An 18717-nucleotide genomic window follows, 5' to 3' on the forward strand; every position below is an offset into this window, starting at 1 on the left:
TTAACCCTAACCCTTGTGCGTGTTTTTTATTTTGACAGCGAATGCGCACCTGCGGACCGCTTATGTGCAGCCCTGGTTATTTAGCTCATCATATTGCAGCCACAGAAATTCTTTTGTCCATGAAACCATAAAGCTGCACTTTCTTTTTGCCTTATAGTCTGATTTGTCATAACTTCTCCGTTTTGTGGTAAGCTTTTCTTTGGCTGTCACTTCTTCACCCTGACCTGTCTTATTTGGCTCAGCAGAACTAAAATATATATCTGTCTGTGAAGGTTCTCAGTCATCCAGGTCATCGTAGTGAAATATATATCCTGCCGCACTCACATAAGCTCAGCGATTCTCTGCGCGATCAACCTCTCACATGTTTAAGCTGCGGGAGATTTCACTTGTCATGTTTGCATAGTAAGCTAACGATTAATAAGACGATGTCAGAGGAATTGGTGCACAAATTATCATCACTCACAGATCAGTGCTGTCGCTCTCTATACACAGTTCGCGCGATTGCAAAGTGAAAGCAAAAAAACAAGCGCAAATTCAAACACGATTTCAATATGTCACATATTGACAGTGGCTCACCGATGCCAATGACATAATTACCCAGCTACATTTCTGAAAGAATGCAAAAGCATTGACATATATTTTTCCTTCCTACAATAGCCCGACGGGCAGGGCAGAGATAGATTTTGGTAGCCCGACTGAAAAAATCGCTAGCTCCGGGACGTCGGGCTAGCGATATTGCGAGCCCTGTATCTGATTGAGGAATCACTCATCTTTGGAAAAGAGAGTTTATTACAGAGAAATGTCTCTTTCCAAAATAAAAGCTATACTATCCGCTTCTTCTGGGCTATATTCTCAGCAGCATATTAAACATATCAGGTCTCCATAAGGAGAATCCTGTGCTAACAGCTGTCTAAATGACTCGGCTAAAGTTAGTAGCATGCTTGTTGTTTTTGTCTTTGCACTAGGATGATGTCGGTGTAAATGTGCAGTCATATTCGTTGTGTTCCCACTAGTGCTTTCAGGTTAATCTCGTTGAAATAACCTTAACGCCACAACACGGCAAATCTCCGTTAACGAGCTACCCTATACAGAGGGGCTAGACGGCCAACACGTTAACGAGCTAACTGCGCTAACACACTAGCTCCCACCCATGTAATTGAGCATTGCATGGCACATCCAACATACTGTTTTACTTTAGTCCATGACTCGCTTACCTTCAGGGTCATACGTCACATGAAAACCAAAATAATTCCAAACGCCAGATCTGAATGAGGGTGGGGAGGTCCACTTCTGTCTCGCTAGCTTGCCCTGCGCTCTTCCTTCTGACCATGCTGTCTGTGTTGAGTGCTCAGTGAATCTGCGTTCGACTACTCCGCCTAGGCTGCACTCTCGAGCCTAGGCGGAGTAGTCAAATGCAGATTCACTGAGCGCTCAACACAGACAGCATCGTCAGAAGGAAATTTGATAAAATAAATTACAAATTTTGTATTGTTCTTTTTTTTTTCTCCCCTTTGGTTTTCTTTCTTTCTCTCCCCCTCTTTCTTTCATTCTTTCCCCCTGTCCTATCCCACAGTCATGTCTGTCCCGTTTGCAACTGAAAATAAAATAAATTCATAATTATAATAAAGGTCAATCAAATGGACCAATATGATGATCCACTTAAAATAAATCCTCTTGGCATCTTTCTTGGCCTCAAGACAACAATTCTGATGGCTATAGATCCAAACGGGACACAAAAAAAAAAAAAAAAAAAAAAAAATTGTATTGTTCGATACATATGCGTACCGAACCGAAAGCACTGTATCGAACGGTTCAATATCGATACGAATATCGTTGCACCCCTAATATATATATATGGCCAAGCTTGAAACCTGTATCCCCCGTAGCCGGTTACCAAGATTACGTGAAGTACCCTCAGAAGGTCTGCTAGATGATGTTAATGCAGCACTACGGACAATACCTACAACCACGATTACCGACACTAACAAGCTGATCTACAATACGGCAGCAGTGATCAGTGAGATGCTTGGCTACAAGTTGAACAGCGACAAGGGGCAGTACCCTCCATGGAGAAGGAGGCTAGAGGGCAAGATCAAAGTAGCACGGAGGGAGGTTAGCCAACTAACGGAGTTGCAGAAAGGTGCGACAAAGAAGGTGCATAAGAAATACAGCAAGCTGTCCATACCTGAGGCCTTGGAAACTGCCAAGCAAAGACTCACAGCCTTGGCCAGCCGCTTGAGGAGGTACACCAGAGAGATAGAAGGCAGGAGAATAAACCAGCTGTTTTCCACAGAACCAGCAAAGGTGTACTCTCAGTGGCAAGGGAACAATAAGAGAACAGCACCACCAAGGCTGGAGACGGAGCAATACTGGAAGAGCATATGGGAGAAGGACGCAACCCATAACGGCAATGCTCAGTGGCTAGTGGATCTGAGGGCAGACCACAGCGACCTCCCTGAACAGGGTCCAGTAACCATCACAGTGGCAGATATCCAAGAAAGGGTCTCCAGTATGAAGAGTTGGACAGCACCAGGCCCAGACATGGTTCACGCCTACTGGCTGAAGAAGCTGACTGCACTCCACGAGCGTCTGGCAGCACAAATGAACCAGCTGCTAGTTAACGAGACACCCGGAATGGCTAACCGAAGGTCGGACGGTCCTGATCCCCAAGGACCCCAAGAAGGGACCGGTCCCCTCCAACTACCGACCAATAACCTGCCTCAGTACTACATGGAAGCTCCTGTCAGGCATCATATCGGCTAAGATGAACAGGCACATGGGTCAATACATGAGCAGGACACAGAAAGGAATTGGCAAGAATACCAGAGGCGCAAAACACCAGCAACTGGTTGACAGAACAGTCAGCCGAGACTGCAAGACCAGACTGACCAACCTGTGCACTGCCTGGATTGATTACAAGAAGGCCTATGACTCAATGCCCCACAGCTGGATACTGGAATGCTTAGAATTGTACAAGATCAATGGGACCCTAAGAGCCTTCATCAGGAACTCAATGGGGATGTGGCGTACAACACTAGAGGCCAACTCCAAGCCCATAGCACAAGTCACCATCAAGTGCGGGATCTACCAAGGAGATGCTCTGTCCCCACTGCTGTTCTGCATAGGCCTGAACCCCCTCAGTGAGATCATTAACAAGACTGGCTACGGATACCGACTACGGAACGGAGCAGTTGTCAGCCACCTCCTGTACATGGATGACATCAAGCTGTATGCCAAGAGTGAACGAGACATCGATTCACTGATCCACACTACCAGGCTATACAGCAATGACATCGGGATGTCGTTCGGACTGGAGAAGTGTAGTCGGATGGTAACAAAGAGAGCAGGGTGCAAGATGCTAGCAGGCAAGGCATACATGGAACGCCATAACCAAGTGGCCGGCATAGTGTACAGGAACATCTGTGCCGAGTATAACCTGGAAGTCCCGAGGTCAAAATGGGAGATGCCCCCAAGGGTGGTGGAGAATGACCGAGCTAAGATCCTGTGGGACTTCCAGATACAGACGGACAAAATTGTGGTGGCTAACCAACCGGACATAGTGGTGGTAGACAAACAGAAGAAGACGGCCGTAGTGATCGATGTAGCGGTTCCGAATGACAGCAATATCAGGAAGAAGGAACACGAGAAGCTGGAGAAATACCAAGGGCTCAGAGAAGAGCTCGAGAGGATGTGGAGGGTGAAGGTAACGGTGGTCCCCGTGGTAATCGGAGCACTAGGTGCGGTGACTCCCAAGCTAGGCGAGTGGCTCCAGCAGATCCCGGGAACAACATCGGAGATCTCTGTCCAGAAGAGCGCAGTCCTGGGAACAGCTAAGATACTGCGCAGGACCCTCAAGCTCCCAGGCCTCTGGTAGAGGACCCGAGCTTGAAGGATAAACCGCCCGCAGGGGCGAGCTGGGTGTTTTGTTTTTTTTTGTTTGTTTTTTATATATGGATTATTTATAGCTCCTAGTCATGATTAAAATGGTAACAACTGTAACATTTAACAAGTAGTCTGTACTCCAGGCTAGTTCATCTATTTTGTTTGTTTTTCTGCATCCACAGGATCGGAAATGCAGTGTTGAGAACAAGTATTTGCCCCCTTTCCCAAACCAAGTAGAAACTATTTTAAATGTTGATTTGTTTAATTAAAGGAAAAAAGGTGTCCTCACCTACCTGGCCCTATATAAAAATGTAACTGCCCCTAAACCTGATAAGTAGTTGTGCCACACTTGACAGCAGAAACTGCAATCAGGTGTTTGTGATAACAGGCAGTGAGACTTTCATGTTACTATGTTATGCTTTGCAAAACTTTTAATTCGTCTATGCTGTCGAGATGAACAGCCTGTTTAAGGTCACGCCAAAACATCTCGATGCAATTCAAGTCCAGCTGCTGGTGTGTTTTAGAGTGGTCCTGAAACAGGTCCTGAAGCAGCAGATCAGCCCCGGACCATCACACTACCACCTCCACGTTGGTGTGATGTTCTTTTTTATGAAATGCTGTTAGTTTTACACCACATGTAATGAGACGCAACAATTTTGGTCAGCAGTGGTTTTCCCCTTGGAACTCTGCCATGATGCCAGTCTCTTTCGTGTTGTTCTTGAATCATGAACTCTGACCTTAACTGAGACAAGTAAGTTCTGCAGTTCTTTAGTGACCTTCTGGATGACTCGTTGATGTGCTCTTGGAGTAACTTTGGTTGGCCGGCAATTTCCGGGAGGGTTCATCACTATTCTGTTTCCTCCATCGTGGATAATGGCTCTCACTGTGGTTCGCTGGAGTCCGAAAGCTTTAGAAATGACCGTGTAACCAGACTGATGGATGTTGATGCTGCTTCACTTTGTCAGACAGATTCTATTAAAGTGAACAATCAAGGGTGTGGCCAGTGAAATTACATCTTTATACATAATACATCTTTCCCACATAGTTTCGGAAAAGTTGGTCATATTTTCCCGTCATAGCTTTGTCTAATATTAAAGTTAGTTTGATCTGAAACCGGTCGCAGCAGATGGCCCCGCCCCTCCCTGAGCCTGGTTCTGCTGGAGGTTTCTTCCTGTTAAAAGAGAGTTTTTCCTTCCCACTGTCGCCAAAGTGCTTGCTCATAGGGGGTCATATGATTGTTGGGTTTTTCTCTGTATGTATCATTGTAGGATCTACCCTACAGTATAAAGCACCTTGAGGTGACTGTTGTTGTGATTTGGTGCTGTATAAATAAAATTGAAACATGCAAAAAAGGATTGCATATGATGCAAATGATTACAGTGCATATGCATGCATTGCACTGTAATTTTTTCTGTTGCTGTTTCTTACGCTGACTTTTCAGTCTTCTGCAGTTTTCGATGTCATTTTTGTGTCTTTTTCCTACTTTTTAAAACTCTGTAGGGTTTAGTGAATAAAAGACGGAGCAGCTTTATGCCAGGAGTGTCGAGCAGGAGCTCTGTGTAGCGAGCTCTCATCTGCTAGGTTCTGCTCTGCTGTGCTCCCTGCATTTCCTGCTGACTGACTGATATGAAGCTCAGTTGCCAGGGCTTAAATAGCAGCTGTACGCGTCCAGCTGCTCCCTGCCACGCTCCACTTCTCCCCAGATGGCTCCAAGACATTCCAGCAGCCCTCCGGAGGAGCGCTCATGAGGAAAGTGTTATGGAGTGGCTCTCTGAAACACCAGGGAGCTTCCCTCACTGCACCCCAGCCACCCTCCTCCTCCTTCAACCCCTGGGCCAAACGCCCAAATCAGGGGAGGGCTGCAGCCTCGTTTGCCAATTTACCAACAGGAGGCAGCACAGATGGTGGTGTCTGCAGCGTAGGCCAGTGTGCAGCAGGGCCTAGGGTGGGATGGGGAGCTCTTGGAAGGAGCACAAACCATACATGGCCTGGGATGCTACTGATATCCCCCAGGAAGAGCTCACACTGGCTCTCAGCAGATGACCAGCAGAAGCCCAGCAGCTCTGCTCGGCTCTGAGCGGTTCCAGTGGAAAGTTTTTCTTTATTGACTCGTTCATCTTCGATAAGCCAGTGCTGCTAATTCCACAGGGAGTGTAGTCATTGTATGTGGTAATTTTCCTTGAACGTTCACTCTTAATATATGATGCTGAGTGCAGAGCTGCGGGGCAACAGTCTCTGACCTTGGCTTTGTGTGTAAGTGATGAATGGTCCATCAGCTTCACACCGCTGAAACAAACCTCAGGGGTCACTTCAACCGTGGCATTTGTTTAAAGGCACCCGGAGGGAATTTGACCAATAATGGTGCTGGGATGTGTTGAAAGGCAAAGGAAAAAAGTCTTTAATAGAGATAATAGAGATAGCTTGTCTAAATATTTTATGTCCTTATTCTGGTGGGAAGCATTGAAGTTTTACTGTCACGGTTTCGTGTTACACAACAGATGGATTATATTTTACACTAGTTATAGGATGAAGATCCATTTTTAAACTCCTTGATTTTCCTCTCTGTTACTGACTTGTTTCTATTCCTCGTTACTTTCTTACTCCCCGTGGCCAGAACAAAGGGGAGGGGGTATACTTCAGGGATGGATGGCGTTGCTGACCTCACTGTTATCCTTGTTGTGACAGGAAACATACATCACAGTAGGGCCACTAATGTGAAACACATTGTGCCACAACTTGATCAAAGCCAGACATCCTGGACAACAAAGTGCCCTGTAATGACATATTTTGACCATATAATTGGAGAGTAATTACAGCTGACAAAATACTCAGTTTTTTTGTTTTTCTCCCCTCTGCAGTGTCTGTGGATTGTAAGAAAGCCCCACTGAGGCCTGTCATAAACTATATGTTGGATATTGTGCTGAGCAAGCTTGAAGCTTGGGGAGTGTGGGTGAGGGTAGGTCAGTTTGTATTGGAACCTGGTTGCTTATTCAGAGACGCTAATTACAGAGCTCAAACCGGTGGCTTAGAAAAACACCGGTGGTCCTCGTGACAGCTGACCCTTACTCACTGACACGACACCAGGTACCCAAAAAGCTCTGCGCTCCACTCTTTTGACTCGAGATGGATGGAGTCTATTTCGCTCTGACGCAGTCGCGTTGTGATGATTAGCCTCATAAGTTCTCATTATTTCCCCCAGATGGATGGTTGGGGGCTGACCCTGAAAGAAATCTGCAGACCAAGAATACTGTGTTGGAAAAAAAAGATTAAAATTGTCGTGGTGGTTCCAGATTGCTGAGCAAACCTGGGCCGTCTTTCATTAAGTTCTTCTGTAAGTGTGACGCACAATCCCAGCTGTCATGTTGTAATAATGTTGTGTAATCCAGCCTGGTGACAGAAACTGGGATTATTTTTAAAAGGTAGAATTACAGCCTGGGAAACATCAGCTAATTTGAAATTTTAGTTGTAATTATGTCAACGAGATGCTGTGGCGGGTGCTGTTGTTTTAGTCTGAACCTGCATTTGTCAGGAAATGAAATGAGGCCGTGACCGGCTCGAACCGCAGCCATAATGATGTTGTACCGGTGCTGTGGGAGCTGCTGGATGTCAGGTGGCTGTCCTTAGGCTTGGGGGCTGCTATCGTGCTCTACCATTTAGCATGCTAATTAATCCCAACCAAAGGACCATGTCAGTCACCCCGCACCCCGCCAGGGATGCTCCCACTGGGCTCATCCTGCTTTAATTGAGCACGTTTTTCAGGAGCCCGCTGTCTGTGGGATTACATTAGATCCCTCTAATTCACCCAGCCTGCCACCAGCATGGGCGACGTGAGCGAGAGAGAGGGAGGGAGCGAGACGCGGGGCTGGGAAATGTATAAATAAAGCACACAAACAAACAAACACAAAAACAGACAGAGTGTTTATTAACACCCCTGGGATGAAAAAGGAGGTGAGTGCAGGAAATCATTAGCGCAGGAGAGTCAAACTAGGCTCGTTTGATCTCGCTGATGGAGGAGCAAATGTAATTTAGCGTGCTGCGAGTAATTTGTTTTAGCAGTTAGCATGGGTTCCTTTTAATTTCATTTTGCCTTGCATCAGTCTTTCAAATTAAATATTTTTATTTTGTACAAAGCGCATCTTTGTGAGCCTCGCGGCTCAAAGACCAGCCCTCAACAACAACTAATGTTTATTCATCTTTGCTTGTTTGCATGTGTGGTAGACAGATTCCTGACAGGAGCGTGCAGTGTCTGCTTTTATTTGAGTACTTTCTGTATAATGAGGTGACTCAGATGTACACTGTGACAGCTAGCAAATCATAGTAGAGGAAAAACAAAGTGTTTTTGTCACTGCGGCTCTAATTATTTGGAAGACGGTGCTGAAGCAGCTGCATCTGTTAGAACGTCTCACCTTCTGTCCTTGTTTTACTGAATATTGTCAACTGTGCAGTCTGTTTGTCATAGTAAGACAACCAGTTTCATACTCGAGTAACTAGATTTCACCCAAAGAATTACTTCCAAAATTCACAAAATTATCATAGTTGAGCTAAATAACCTTTAGTAGGTGTTGTGTCTCATTACGTCACGCGAGTTCGTGGATTTATTTTTCCCTGTTTTATGTAGGGTGGCACAGTGGAGCAGTGGTTAGCACTGTTGCCTCGCGCAAAGGAGGTCCTGTGTTTGAATCCACCATCTGGGCCTTCCTGTGTGGAGTTTGGGCTGTGGGAGGAGCCACGCAGACACAAAGGGGTGGAGTCAGAGGGGTTCGGTTAACTGGAGATTTTAAATTAGTCGTCCAGTCATTCCAGGGCGTACCCTGACTTGGAAAAATGGAAGAAGATGGATGGATGTTTTATTCACTGATGGAGGAGAACCTGCTGGTGCAAATAGCAAATATGTAAATATCAGGCATGGATGCTGCTGCCATTCGTGACAGGGCCAGCTACTCTTAGCTGAGGTGTATGGAGAAGAGGGCGGAGTCTTATCAGCGGGAGACGCAACTTATCTGTTCACGCTGCGTGTAGCCTGAGCACCAGCAGCTGTAATGTGAGATGCTCCTCCTTTGCTAACAGGAGGAGGAACAACCAGTTTGTGAGTGCATGCTAAACAAGTCTAATGTTTAAGAAAGTCCTGCTTGTAAACCTGTAATAATAACCAATAACAATGCTGCGTTCTTGTTCTATATTACTGGGAAGCAGAAAAGGATCGTTGTCTAAATAAAAACCCTCCGTGATCCTCAGACATGTCAGCATCTTGTACACGATTTCAGTCCATTCCAAAGCGCTGCTTTCCTGGCTGCCATTACACACTGATAAACAATGTGTGCTCTAATGTGAGAGCACAGGGAAGTCGGCGTATCTCAGCTGTGTACCTGGCAGAGCCTGCAGGGGTTGTTAGCACTGACAGCGCCGGTATATGAATGAGACTTCCAGGCAGATTGTTGGCAGAGTTAGCCAGTTTTTCTCAGACGGGTGTCAGCTGGCTGCAGCTCTCACAGCCTTCTCTTCCTCCACCTCCTCCTCCGCCACCACCTTGCTCTCCTTCCCATCATGGCAGAAGCAGAAAAGAGCTTTATGAAGCCCTATAATGATACGTGGCAAATGTGCAGCACTGGGGTGATTGTTAACAGCGGCAGCTGCACAGACAGCCTGGATGATGGAAAATCAGTGGGACCTCATTTTGGTTTGCCAGTATGAATATTAATGGCTCGTTTCCAGGCCATGGCTAATGATGAGGAAAATTCCCTAATAAAAACTTGATGTGATGGGCAACGACCCACGGGGTCACTGGAGACAGTCAAAGTTAATAGTGTGCCATCAGGTGTGAGGAGTTAAGTGATTAGAGGCACAGAACCTAATCCTGATGTTTTTCTCCCCCCTTAGCGATGAGTCAGTGTGAGAGGAGGGAGGGGAGGGGCTGAAAGTGGGAGGTTAGGGGAGCAGATGAGGTTTATATCTCTCGCCTGCAGAAGGTTGCAGCTCGTACACAGCGCGCTTGCGAGTGCGTTAAACTGCAAATGTTGCAGGTAATTCTGTATTATGGCTCCATTTTGCACGATTAATATTAGCAGTTGTGTTATTTCATAAGGGATCGTGTGAAAATTAGTGATGCCGGCAGCATGAGATGTGCTCATTGCAGTGCAGTTCTTTCTAAAAGCTGGTCATAGAATCTGTGCCATTCTTTACGGCGTAGCCTTCTTCAGTGCAGTCACTACATGTGCTCTGACACCAGGGTGGTTCGGTGATGCTCAGGGCTTCACTGATTCTAAGAACATCTGCCTGCTCAGCCTCATGTGCTCAGCTGCAGGTCCACTTCTTCATCTGGGAAATTCTTCTTCTTGTGTGCGTGACCAGATTGCTGTAACGAGGATGCCAAATCATATCACTATTAATGTCGAGCATGAGGGGGGTAATTAAAATGCACACCGAGCGGACTCATCTCGTGGGAGTCGCCATAACCACGCAAACAATGCAATTTGATGTATGTAATTATCTCAGAACCCTTCTATTAATCTTTGATTAATTCAGCATCTGCTTTGAGCCTCGGGCCTCTGTTGGCTTATATAAACAGAGCCGGGCTGAACGAAGGTCCGTGTAGGGCTGCGTTTTAGGCTTTTATCACATAACCCCAAATGCTGTGCAGAGCCTGGAGAAACGCGCTGATATGACTTAAAAAACGTTGAGACGCTGAGAACGTGGCACCTCTGTTCCTTCTTCCTACCCCGGTCCTTTTGTCAGGTGGTGTTGTGAGCGTGTTTGGTGGGTGGATGGGACTGATCAACAGAGAGCTTCACCCTGCTAAGCATCACTTCAGCCCCGCGGTGCCTCCTCTCCAGTAGAGTTAAATGTCCTACCTTCGTCCACACTAAAAAGGGAAGTAATATACACATGTAGAGCTTGTACGCCTTCAGAGGAAATCTTATCATCCAGGCAGCCGTCTCAGTCCGATTTGACATTATTGGTGATCAGGATGTAAAGGAAAAGAGATCTAACGACGAGGAAATGATAAGAATTTGATATTTTAAAACGAGAGAGAGTCGTCAGATGTTGAAAATTCTCTCAGATATTCTTTCCATACATTTGGGAACGGCCCAGATAAATAAAAAATAAAAAGACTGTGGTGCTGAATATTGAAAGCAAAGATCAGAGGCTGTAATGTTGTTGTTACTTTGTGGAAAGCTTCATTTTTCTGGCCTCCCTCCTTCCTTTATCTCGTCTGTCCTCCTGACTAGAAACTGGAGTTTGCGGTCGCACTGAATATCTTCTGGATGAAGTTTTACATTTGAAGGGAAATTGCGTTCAGATGTTGGCCTGCTGCATTTGGCCAGCGTTGCACATGTGGATCAGACCTGCTTATATTAGTCCAGACAGAAATCTGGTCCTCCCTGACGAAGTATTCTTGGCTCCTAGAAGAAGAACTTTCCTTATGTGACTGTATAGACAGTCTGAAACACTCAGGCTGTGCCTGTGATTTCTTTTGGGACTTTCCTTTCCCGTCGTACGTTCATGTTGCAGTTCGGCATCAAGCAGATGCTGCAGAAACAATTTCGTCGCCACAGAACGCGGCTTCTTTAAATGAGCCGTCCCAGCGAGGCGAGTTTTGTTAATCTTTCTTCCACTCCCTGAACTTATAGGTGTCCTTTATAGGCAACCTGTAATAACTAATGTGTGTCGGGCGGCTAAAGTAAAGTAATCCCAGAGTTTATCTGAGGTTCACGTGGGTGTGAAGTCCCTTGAGCACGATGCGGGTCCGGATGCGTATATGTTGCGTCCTTTCGGGGCTCATTACTGTGAGTCAGTCTGTTGTGTAACATTGGATATCACGTGGCTTTTCACAGATGTTCATCAAAACTGAATCAGCTTTCTGTGAGCAAAGTGTTCTTGTCAACCTTGATCATTTTGTGTTTATTTAAAAGCTGAAAATGTAACTACGTCAGTTTGTTTTTTGCCTTTTTTTTAAGTCTCATTTTCTAGTTTTGTTTGCCAAAGTAGCTGCTGTGTAGCAAAACCTGAGCTCATCAGTCGCCTCTAGCTCATCTCTGTTTGTTGTTCCTCAATTCACAGCGGCGGGACTGGCAGACTTAGTAATGTGTGGGTGCAAAAGCGAAAGGGAGTAAGAGAAAGAGAGATAAATATGGGAGGTGTGAGTGGGGGATTGGAGAATATGCATGGCACAGATCCGCATTTTACCATCCCGGTCTTTCTCTATTCCCAGTGAATAATGTGGCACAGCCCCTACCCAGCAGTAGGCCAGGCACGCCGCCATATCAAGCTGCGGTGGAGGATGAGGTGTCCAGCTTGCCGAGTCTGGGCTCAGACGCATTCTAGCCCCAGAAGTCATCCCACCCCCATCCCCGACCTGCAGAGAAGAGCACTGGGCTCCAAGATGGCAATCAAGGCTTGATTTGCCAACACATTTCCAATGATTAAAATGTAATTAGCACAAGCGAGCACCTCCTCCCCAGCTAATTTCCACGCACGCTGTGACAGGCAGGCGGTCTGAGGCATCCAGGCCCCAGCAGCAGATGGAGGAGGATGCACCGGGAAGGGAGAAAACCATTTTGCCATGTGACTGTTTGCATCACAAAACCATCAGGACATGCAGCTATATCAGGAAGGAGCCGCTAGGAGGAGGGATTGAGGAGCCCTCGACGACAGCACATCACATTGGCAGTGTCAGAGCTGACCCTGGCAATGGCTGCCATCCTTCACGCTGTCTTTCCAGCTCCCAGGCTTGCAGGCAGGTTGGCGTCCTCCCTGGGCTTTAACCCCTTCAGCGCTGCTGCAGGACATCCAGTGTCGGTTTGATAAACAGGCACCTTCCTCTGTGCACTAGTGTGCTTTAATGAAGACCATATCAATGATAATTAATTCCAAGGGCACGGGCAGAGGTTAATACTGATGGCAGTTTTTCAAGCATAACCCGAGGCTAACTTCACGCAGAGAGCGCTGTTCAACTTGCAGCAACATAGACAGCCAATCAGGAATTACAAGAACATGCTAAACACACTCTGCTGGACCTTTATTGTTGTCATGTTATTTTTTTCTTGATTGCTCCAACATCTGTTAGTATTTGTGGACCAGTGGATATCCAGAAGGTTATGCTGGAAAAGAGATCATGGCATACTTGCTTTGCACGCAAACATGTGTGATGTGGTTACCTCTTCAGTGCAGACTTTTTCGCTGTGGGTAGCTCTGGCAGGAGACGTTGCCGTGCCCTGCTGTTACAGACGATAGCACGGCTGCGTCGTTTAGCATTCGGCCCGTGGCTCCTTCTGTTCCCCTTCTACTGGGCCAGTATTGCTCTCAGCTGGAGAGGATTTAGGACAAGAATAATTTACTTCTACTTTCAGACCAATATAAACAAAAGGCTCAATGCTTGGACAGAGTGTAGGGAAATTTGTAAGAGCACTCAGCCAAGAGAGAGGCCCGGGTGAGAGCAGAGCGGCAATCAGAAGTGGTCCGGATACAGGCCAACATCAACAGCTCTTAGAGCTGAAGCTAATGTTTGACATTCCTGTGTTACTTAAACTAAACACTGGGGTCTAGCTGTATAATGCAGGTCCTGTGTAAATGGCACCGGGCCTGGTAGACTATCACTTTCCTTTGCCAGCCCCCTCCCAGGACTAATGGTTTCCTTACTGTACATTACTGTTGCTTTAAATAAGACTTTCTACCTCGGCCTGTCAGTGATCTCAGTGGCACCACTTTTGTTGTTTTTTCTCTGTTCGGTACAATAGATTCATTTTAAACGCCTGACACATGTCTTTTCAGTCGCCGCGGCGTCCCAGGATTGCTCTAAAGTGTTTTTGACGTGGTTAATCATAGCTGCGGGTTTTTGTTTTTTTCATGCTCGCATGTCAGCAGCTGTTGTATCACACAGAGCTGTAGCTTGTGCTGACCTGTAAAAACAATGCTCAGTCTTAATGATGAGGTGTACCGATGTTTCCTGACACTTCCAGCTGTGAAGTGCAGACCTCGGCTCCTGATCAGGTACTCAGACTTTTCCCCACCTCGGGTTGTGCATGAAGCGAAACATTCGTTCACTATGATCACTTCTCAGTGAGTGACAGCTCTGCCTCAAACCTGTTTTTTATCCTTCTCGAGATATTATTATTTACTACTTCCTGCCCGAGCTCGAACACAGAGTTCACGGGAGCTTTGGCGTCGTGGACGTTCAGATCACCTGCTCTCGGCTGTCAGGCCTGATCTTAGGCTTTTTTACTTTGCTCATTATAAAGGCATTTCCATTTTATTAAGTTTTCCACCCCCCACCCTTTGTCGCTTTGGGAAATTTGCATACCTCTATTCCAAGGGGGGGAAAGTAATGACAGCAATTTCTTTTCTTTTCTCTCCCCCACTAGCCGTGTGAGTGCTTCGTTTAGCGGCACCTGCGAAAGCGACAGGCTCGGGGATGAGAAGTGAAAGAGAGCAGTTGATTAAATCATCATCAAGTCGCAGCACAGAAAGTCAATTCTGCTTGCCGTCTACAATGATATCCCTTTATCTTAAAGTAATGAGCTATGGCACTTTTGCATCGGGTAATACGATGAGTTCCATTAGCATGTTCCATTTGCTTCACAAGCAAGGGCAAGTCATTCCAGCCGGCTTCTATCTTGGCAATCAAAGCAATTGGCTGCACAGCCGAGGAGCGGGGGAAGCAGGGAGAGCAAAATAAGAACAAAAAGGGAACACGGGGAAGAAAGGCTAGACTCCTTTTTTTCGTGGATCACAACACAATGCAGAAAACTGAAATTATGTCAATTATTTGAACCCCTCGCTTGCTTGCGTCGTGCACAGAGAAGCGGCTAATGAGTGCTCGGTCGCGTCGCTGTTGCTACATTCTCAAAAGCCTGAACGCCGTTGATCTGGTCTGCGGCGTTAGTCTGTGTGGGAGGCCACGAGAGAGCGATGCAGGCAGACACGCCTATTTACTCAGGAGCTGGAAGAGATGCATAAATGCACGCAGTTTGGAGCTTTTAATATTACACAGACACCCGCGCGTGATCGTGATCTACCGTCGTCTGTCGTTATCTTTATTTGTTATCAGGGCTCCTGCGCGCTGTCTTAAAACGGGGTTGGAATGTATGGCGGAGAAGGAGTGAGAGCGAAATGGAGCAGGGAACGTCTGAGGAGTGTTTGCCCAGTGCGTTTATTGCCTCTGCATAATTTATGAGCTGCTGGAGCTGACCATCATGGCAGTGTGCCGCAGGCAGCCCCTTGGGCTGTGCGGGACAGGCCTGTAAATTGGATGCTATGCTCCTGCTGAGCTCGCAAGCCCCCTTTTTACCATCCAGCCCGAGAAGCAGATCAGCCACAAACCCAGCCAGCTACCTTTGAGCTCTGCAGGGCCCAGATCAGCAAAAAAAAAAAAAGAGCACGAGATGGAAGGAAGAAATGACACGGCCTTCTGTCGCTCACTCCGTGGGCCGTCAATCATCCCCCCCTTCACTCCTGCCATACTTTAATCGTCACCCACCAACCCCTCCTCGCGCTCCTGCCCACACGCTGTACCAGCCCCTGCCCGTATTCCCCCCCAGTGCCTTTTTCATTACTGACTCCAGTGCTTCCCTGCACCTCAGCCATATGCACAACTACGAGGGCCGCCATTCACCCAGCATCACGCTAATTAGTTGATAAAGAATTAAGTGGACCTTGAAATTGAAATTGGAACAAAAAATTGAAATCTAGCCCCCTTTTTCCTCCCACCATTACCAAGTTCCCTTCCTCCTCGTGTCAATCTGCCATCCCCAGCCTGAAGCAGCAACAACATCATGCTATTAGAATTCCAGTGGCGATTAGAGTTCGGAGATTCCAGCTCTGTCTGAATTTTACATGGTGCCCAGTGTTAACAAGGGCACGGGCGCTCATGAGAAATTCACTTTATTTCACATTCTGCTGCTTGGATCAGCTAATGAACTGATCTGATGATATCCAGGTCCAGAATACAAGTTATGTGATAAATTTGTCATTAAAAAGTTGATAAGATGAATGAGATTATGGTGACCACACGCACTGGGATTGAATGCAAACTGTTTAAAACCCCACAAACTGGACATCTTATTCCTAATTTGAGCTTTCTCTTTCCTTCTCTCGTAGTGCGACACTGAGAGTGACCAGGACGACAAGGTAAGACTTTCACATTGGGCTGAATGTGCTTGAATCCCTTCGAGCGTCTTTTATCAGTGTTTTAAAAAGATCCAAATGTTACTTTAAGACTGAGAATTGAATGTAATTAGAATTAAACATCCTGTTAATAAGTATGACAAAACCTTAATTAGTTGCGCATTAATTATGAATGACTTAATGATGTGCAAAATCTAAATTGAACTGTTCTGGCTTTTTAGGATTTCAATGACATTTAAATGAGACTGCTCCGGCAGCCAGGCTTTCTGTTACTTAAAGCACAGACGAGCGTGTCTGCAGCACGGCGTCTATTTCTGTATCTATCCATCCACCTATATGCTGGTGTCTGCCCGTCTGTTTCTGTGACGCGCTCTTTTTGCTCCTGCATTTGTCTTCACTGTAGTTCTGTTTCTGTAATCCCAGCAAAACCACCTCCTGCCAGGATCTATAGCGTCTTCCTGTGTTGGAGCTTCATTGCGTCAGTTTTGGCACTTTTGTTGCAGTTACATTGTTACAGCAGCAACGAAACACACAGCAGTGATTAGCAGCAAACAGGCTCTACAGATTTAACAAAGTCCGGAAGTGTTTCAGGGAAAAAGCCAAAATAATGTGAGTTATGTGAATATCATGGACTTCAACAGGTTATAGAACATAAGTCATGGGCCATGGTGGAAAAGCTGATGATGCTGAGTTGTGTACAACCTCAGTTTTTCTTAAATGTATTCATTTGCTTTAATTATTTTTTACTTTAGTGGTTTTTGGGTTAAATTAAACTGACTGTACTGGGAACATACACAATTACAAGGTTGCAAAAACTATAAACTGTAGTGCTAAATGACTCCAGATGCAGGAATAGCAACTTTTCATATACATTTTTTCTCCTGGGAGAAAAAGTGATTAAGCTTTGGTGTTCTCGTGTCCTAGAGCAAGTACTGGGCATCCTGTAATTTCAGAGAAGAAAAGAAATCATAACAGATGTTGGCAAACGTTTAAAGGTTACACAAGTAAAGAAGCTAATGTGCCCGTTTATGGCTGTAAGTAAGAATATAGTGGCGTTGTTTTGAGGTCAATGATGTCCATCAGATCAGTTACACGTGGAGTTCTTGGCCCCGTTCAAAGAGGTGCTGCGAGCTTCTTAACCTATTTTGCAAACAAACGCTGAAAAGCAGCTTTTCAACATCCAGAGAGAAGAAGAAGAAGAAGCCTAAAAGGAGTCATCATCAGTGTCAGAACCTGAGGAATCAAATGAACGGCATCCAGAGGTTTGTATGCTTGAAGTGACTTTGTACCCAGACACCATAGACATGATATGAGTTTATGAGTATGTGGTTGGAAAGAGATTCAGATCTGATTCAGTGGTAGAGCTTCTGCTCTCTGTGTGAGGTCCGAAAGCTAAAGGTGACTGAGCGGGAGGACATTTTTGTTGGTTAGAAGGTAAAGGACCTCCGAGGAAATGCATCATCCTCTCAGCTGTGTAAGGGGCGGGTACGAGAGGCTCGCGCTCTGTCTTTAAAATGTCCCCGAGGTGAGCTCGAGTCACGGCGATTACTTTTGGAGCGCTCTGAGGAGCCACGATCGAATCCTCAAACGAGACGCTGGACATCGTTGCGTAAACGTGCATCGCCCGTGCAGCGTTTCGTCTTCTGGGTTCTTGTTTTTCTTTCATGTGGTGATGCAATGATGAGGATGGTCACGGTTGGGTAAAATAAAAGCACCTGTAAGCGTTTAAACGTTTGTTGCTATTCTGGTTGTAAAGCACTTTAAAATCCAGGTCTCAGTTTGAGCGTACTTTAGATTGTAAAAGCAGCCATATTAGCCACTGAATTCTAACCAGAGAGCTAGATGTGCTCTAATGATTTAGTAATGCCATTTGCTTGTAGTGTTTAGACTCTGCAGCAAATTGAGTCATTACTCAGTGTTGTCGATTTAAATTGCTCTTGTCTCGGTGGCAATTCCTTCTTGTTTCAGGAAGAGAGCGAGAGCACGGTAATCCCCCCAGTGACTGTATTAATTCACCCTGGCTCACGTTACGCTCCTGATGAACAGCACCGACTACACCTTCCTGTCATTGATTAATTGTGTGTTAAAGTAACAGAGGAGTGAATTAGTAAACGGGGACCCCTATGACAGGGCTGACTCACGCGTTCTTCCTCAACGTAAGGAGTAATTGGAGCTCCCACTCAACGGCCCTCCTTAGTCCACGTCACCTGCCACTATCTGCTCCTGCCAGGAGCCTCGCACGCTACGCCCAGTGCCGCTGCTGTCATTTGCATTCTGTGAGCGTGGCGGTCTCCTTTGCAACGCCGCGGCAGAGCAGAGTCATTTTAATGGGTCAAATGTATTCAGATGAGGACAAACGTGGCTTATTTCGTTTCCCTTCAAAAGCAGGAAATGGAAAAAGTGTTCCCAGGAGAAATCATGTTCTGCCTGGCGTAGAAGGCCTCTGCCGTGGAGCTGCCGGGCTCTGATAAGAGACAGCTCTCCGTGTGCACGCGATCCCGTGTCGCTGTGCGAGTGTGTTTCTGCGTGTGCTGGAAACTGTCAGAGCATTTGCTCATTACAAAGTGACCCGTAGGACGGGGCCTTCTGCAGCGTGACATGTTAATGGCATGCTGGGAGACAGGTAGGAGGACGCCTATCAGCAGTCACTCGCCGCACAACACTGGTATTATTAGCCCTGTATTCGTACTGTTAGCATCTCTTTCCCAGCAGCCA

The 18717-nt window shown here is 46.3% G+C and overlaps 1 protein-coding gene across 14 annotated transcripts in view; it reads left to right on the top strand.

Annotated features, from left to right (window-relative positions):
• Positions 1–18717, top strand: part of auts2a (activator of transcription and developmental regulator AUTS2 a) — a 351111-nt gene that overhangs the window by 214122 nt on the left and 118272 nt on the right. For all 14 annotated transcript variants that reach the window (XM_085288152.1, XM_085288155.1, XM_085288144.1 and 11 more), the window contains one exon: positions 15976–16005. In XM_085288152.1, the coding sequence (XP_085144278.1) occupies positions 15976–16005 (30 nt within the window). The remainder of the gene's footprint in view (positions 1–15975; positions 16006–18717) is intronic.

Source organism: Mchenga conophoros, linkage group LG10, assembly GCF_057382185.1.
Source record: "Mchenga conophoros isolate Kocher_MC1m ecotype Shallow Benthic linkage group LG10, M_conophoros_male_GT1.1, whole genome shotgun sequence".
Classification (NCBI taxonomy): Eukaryota; Metazoa; Chordata; class Actinopteri; order Cichliformes; family Cichlidae; genus Mchenga; species Mchenga conophoros.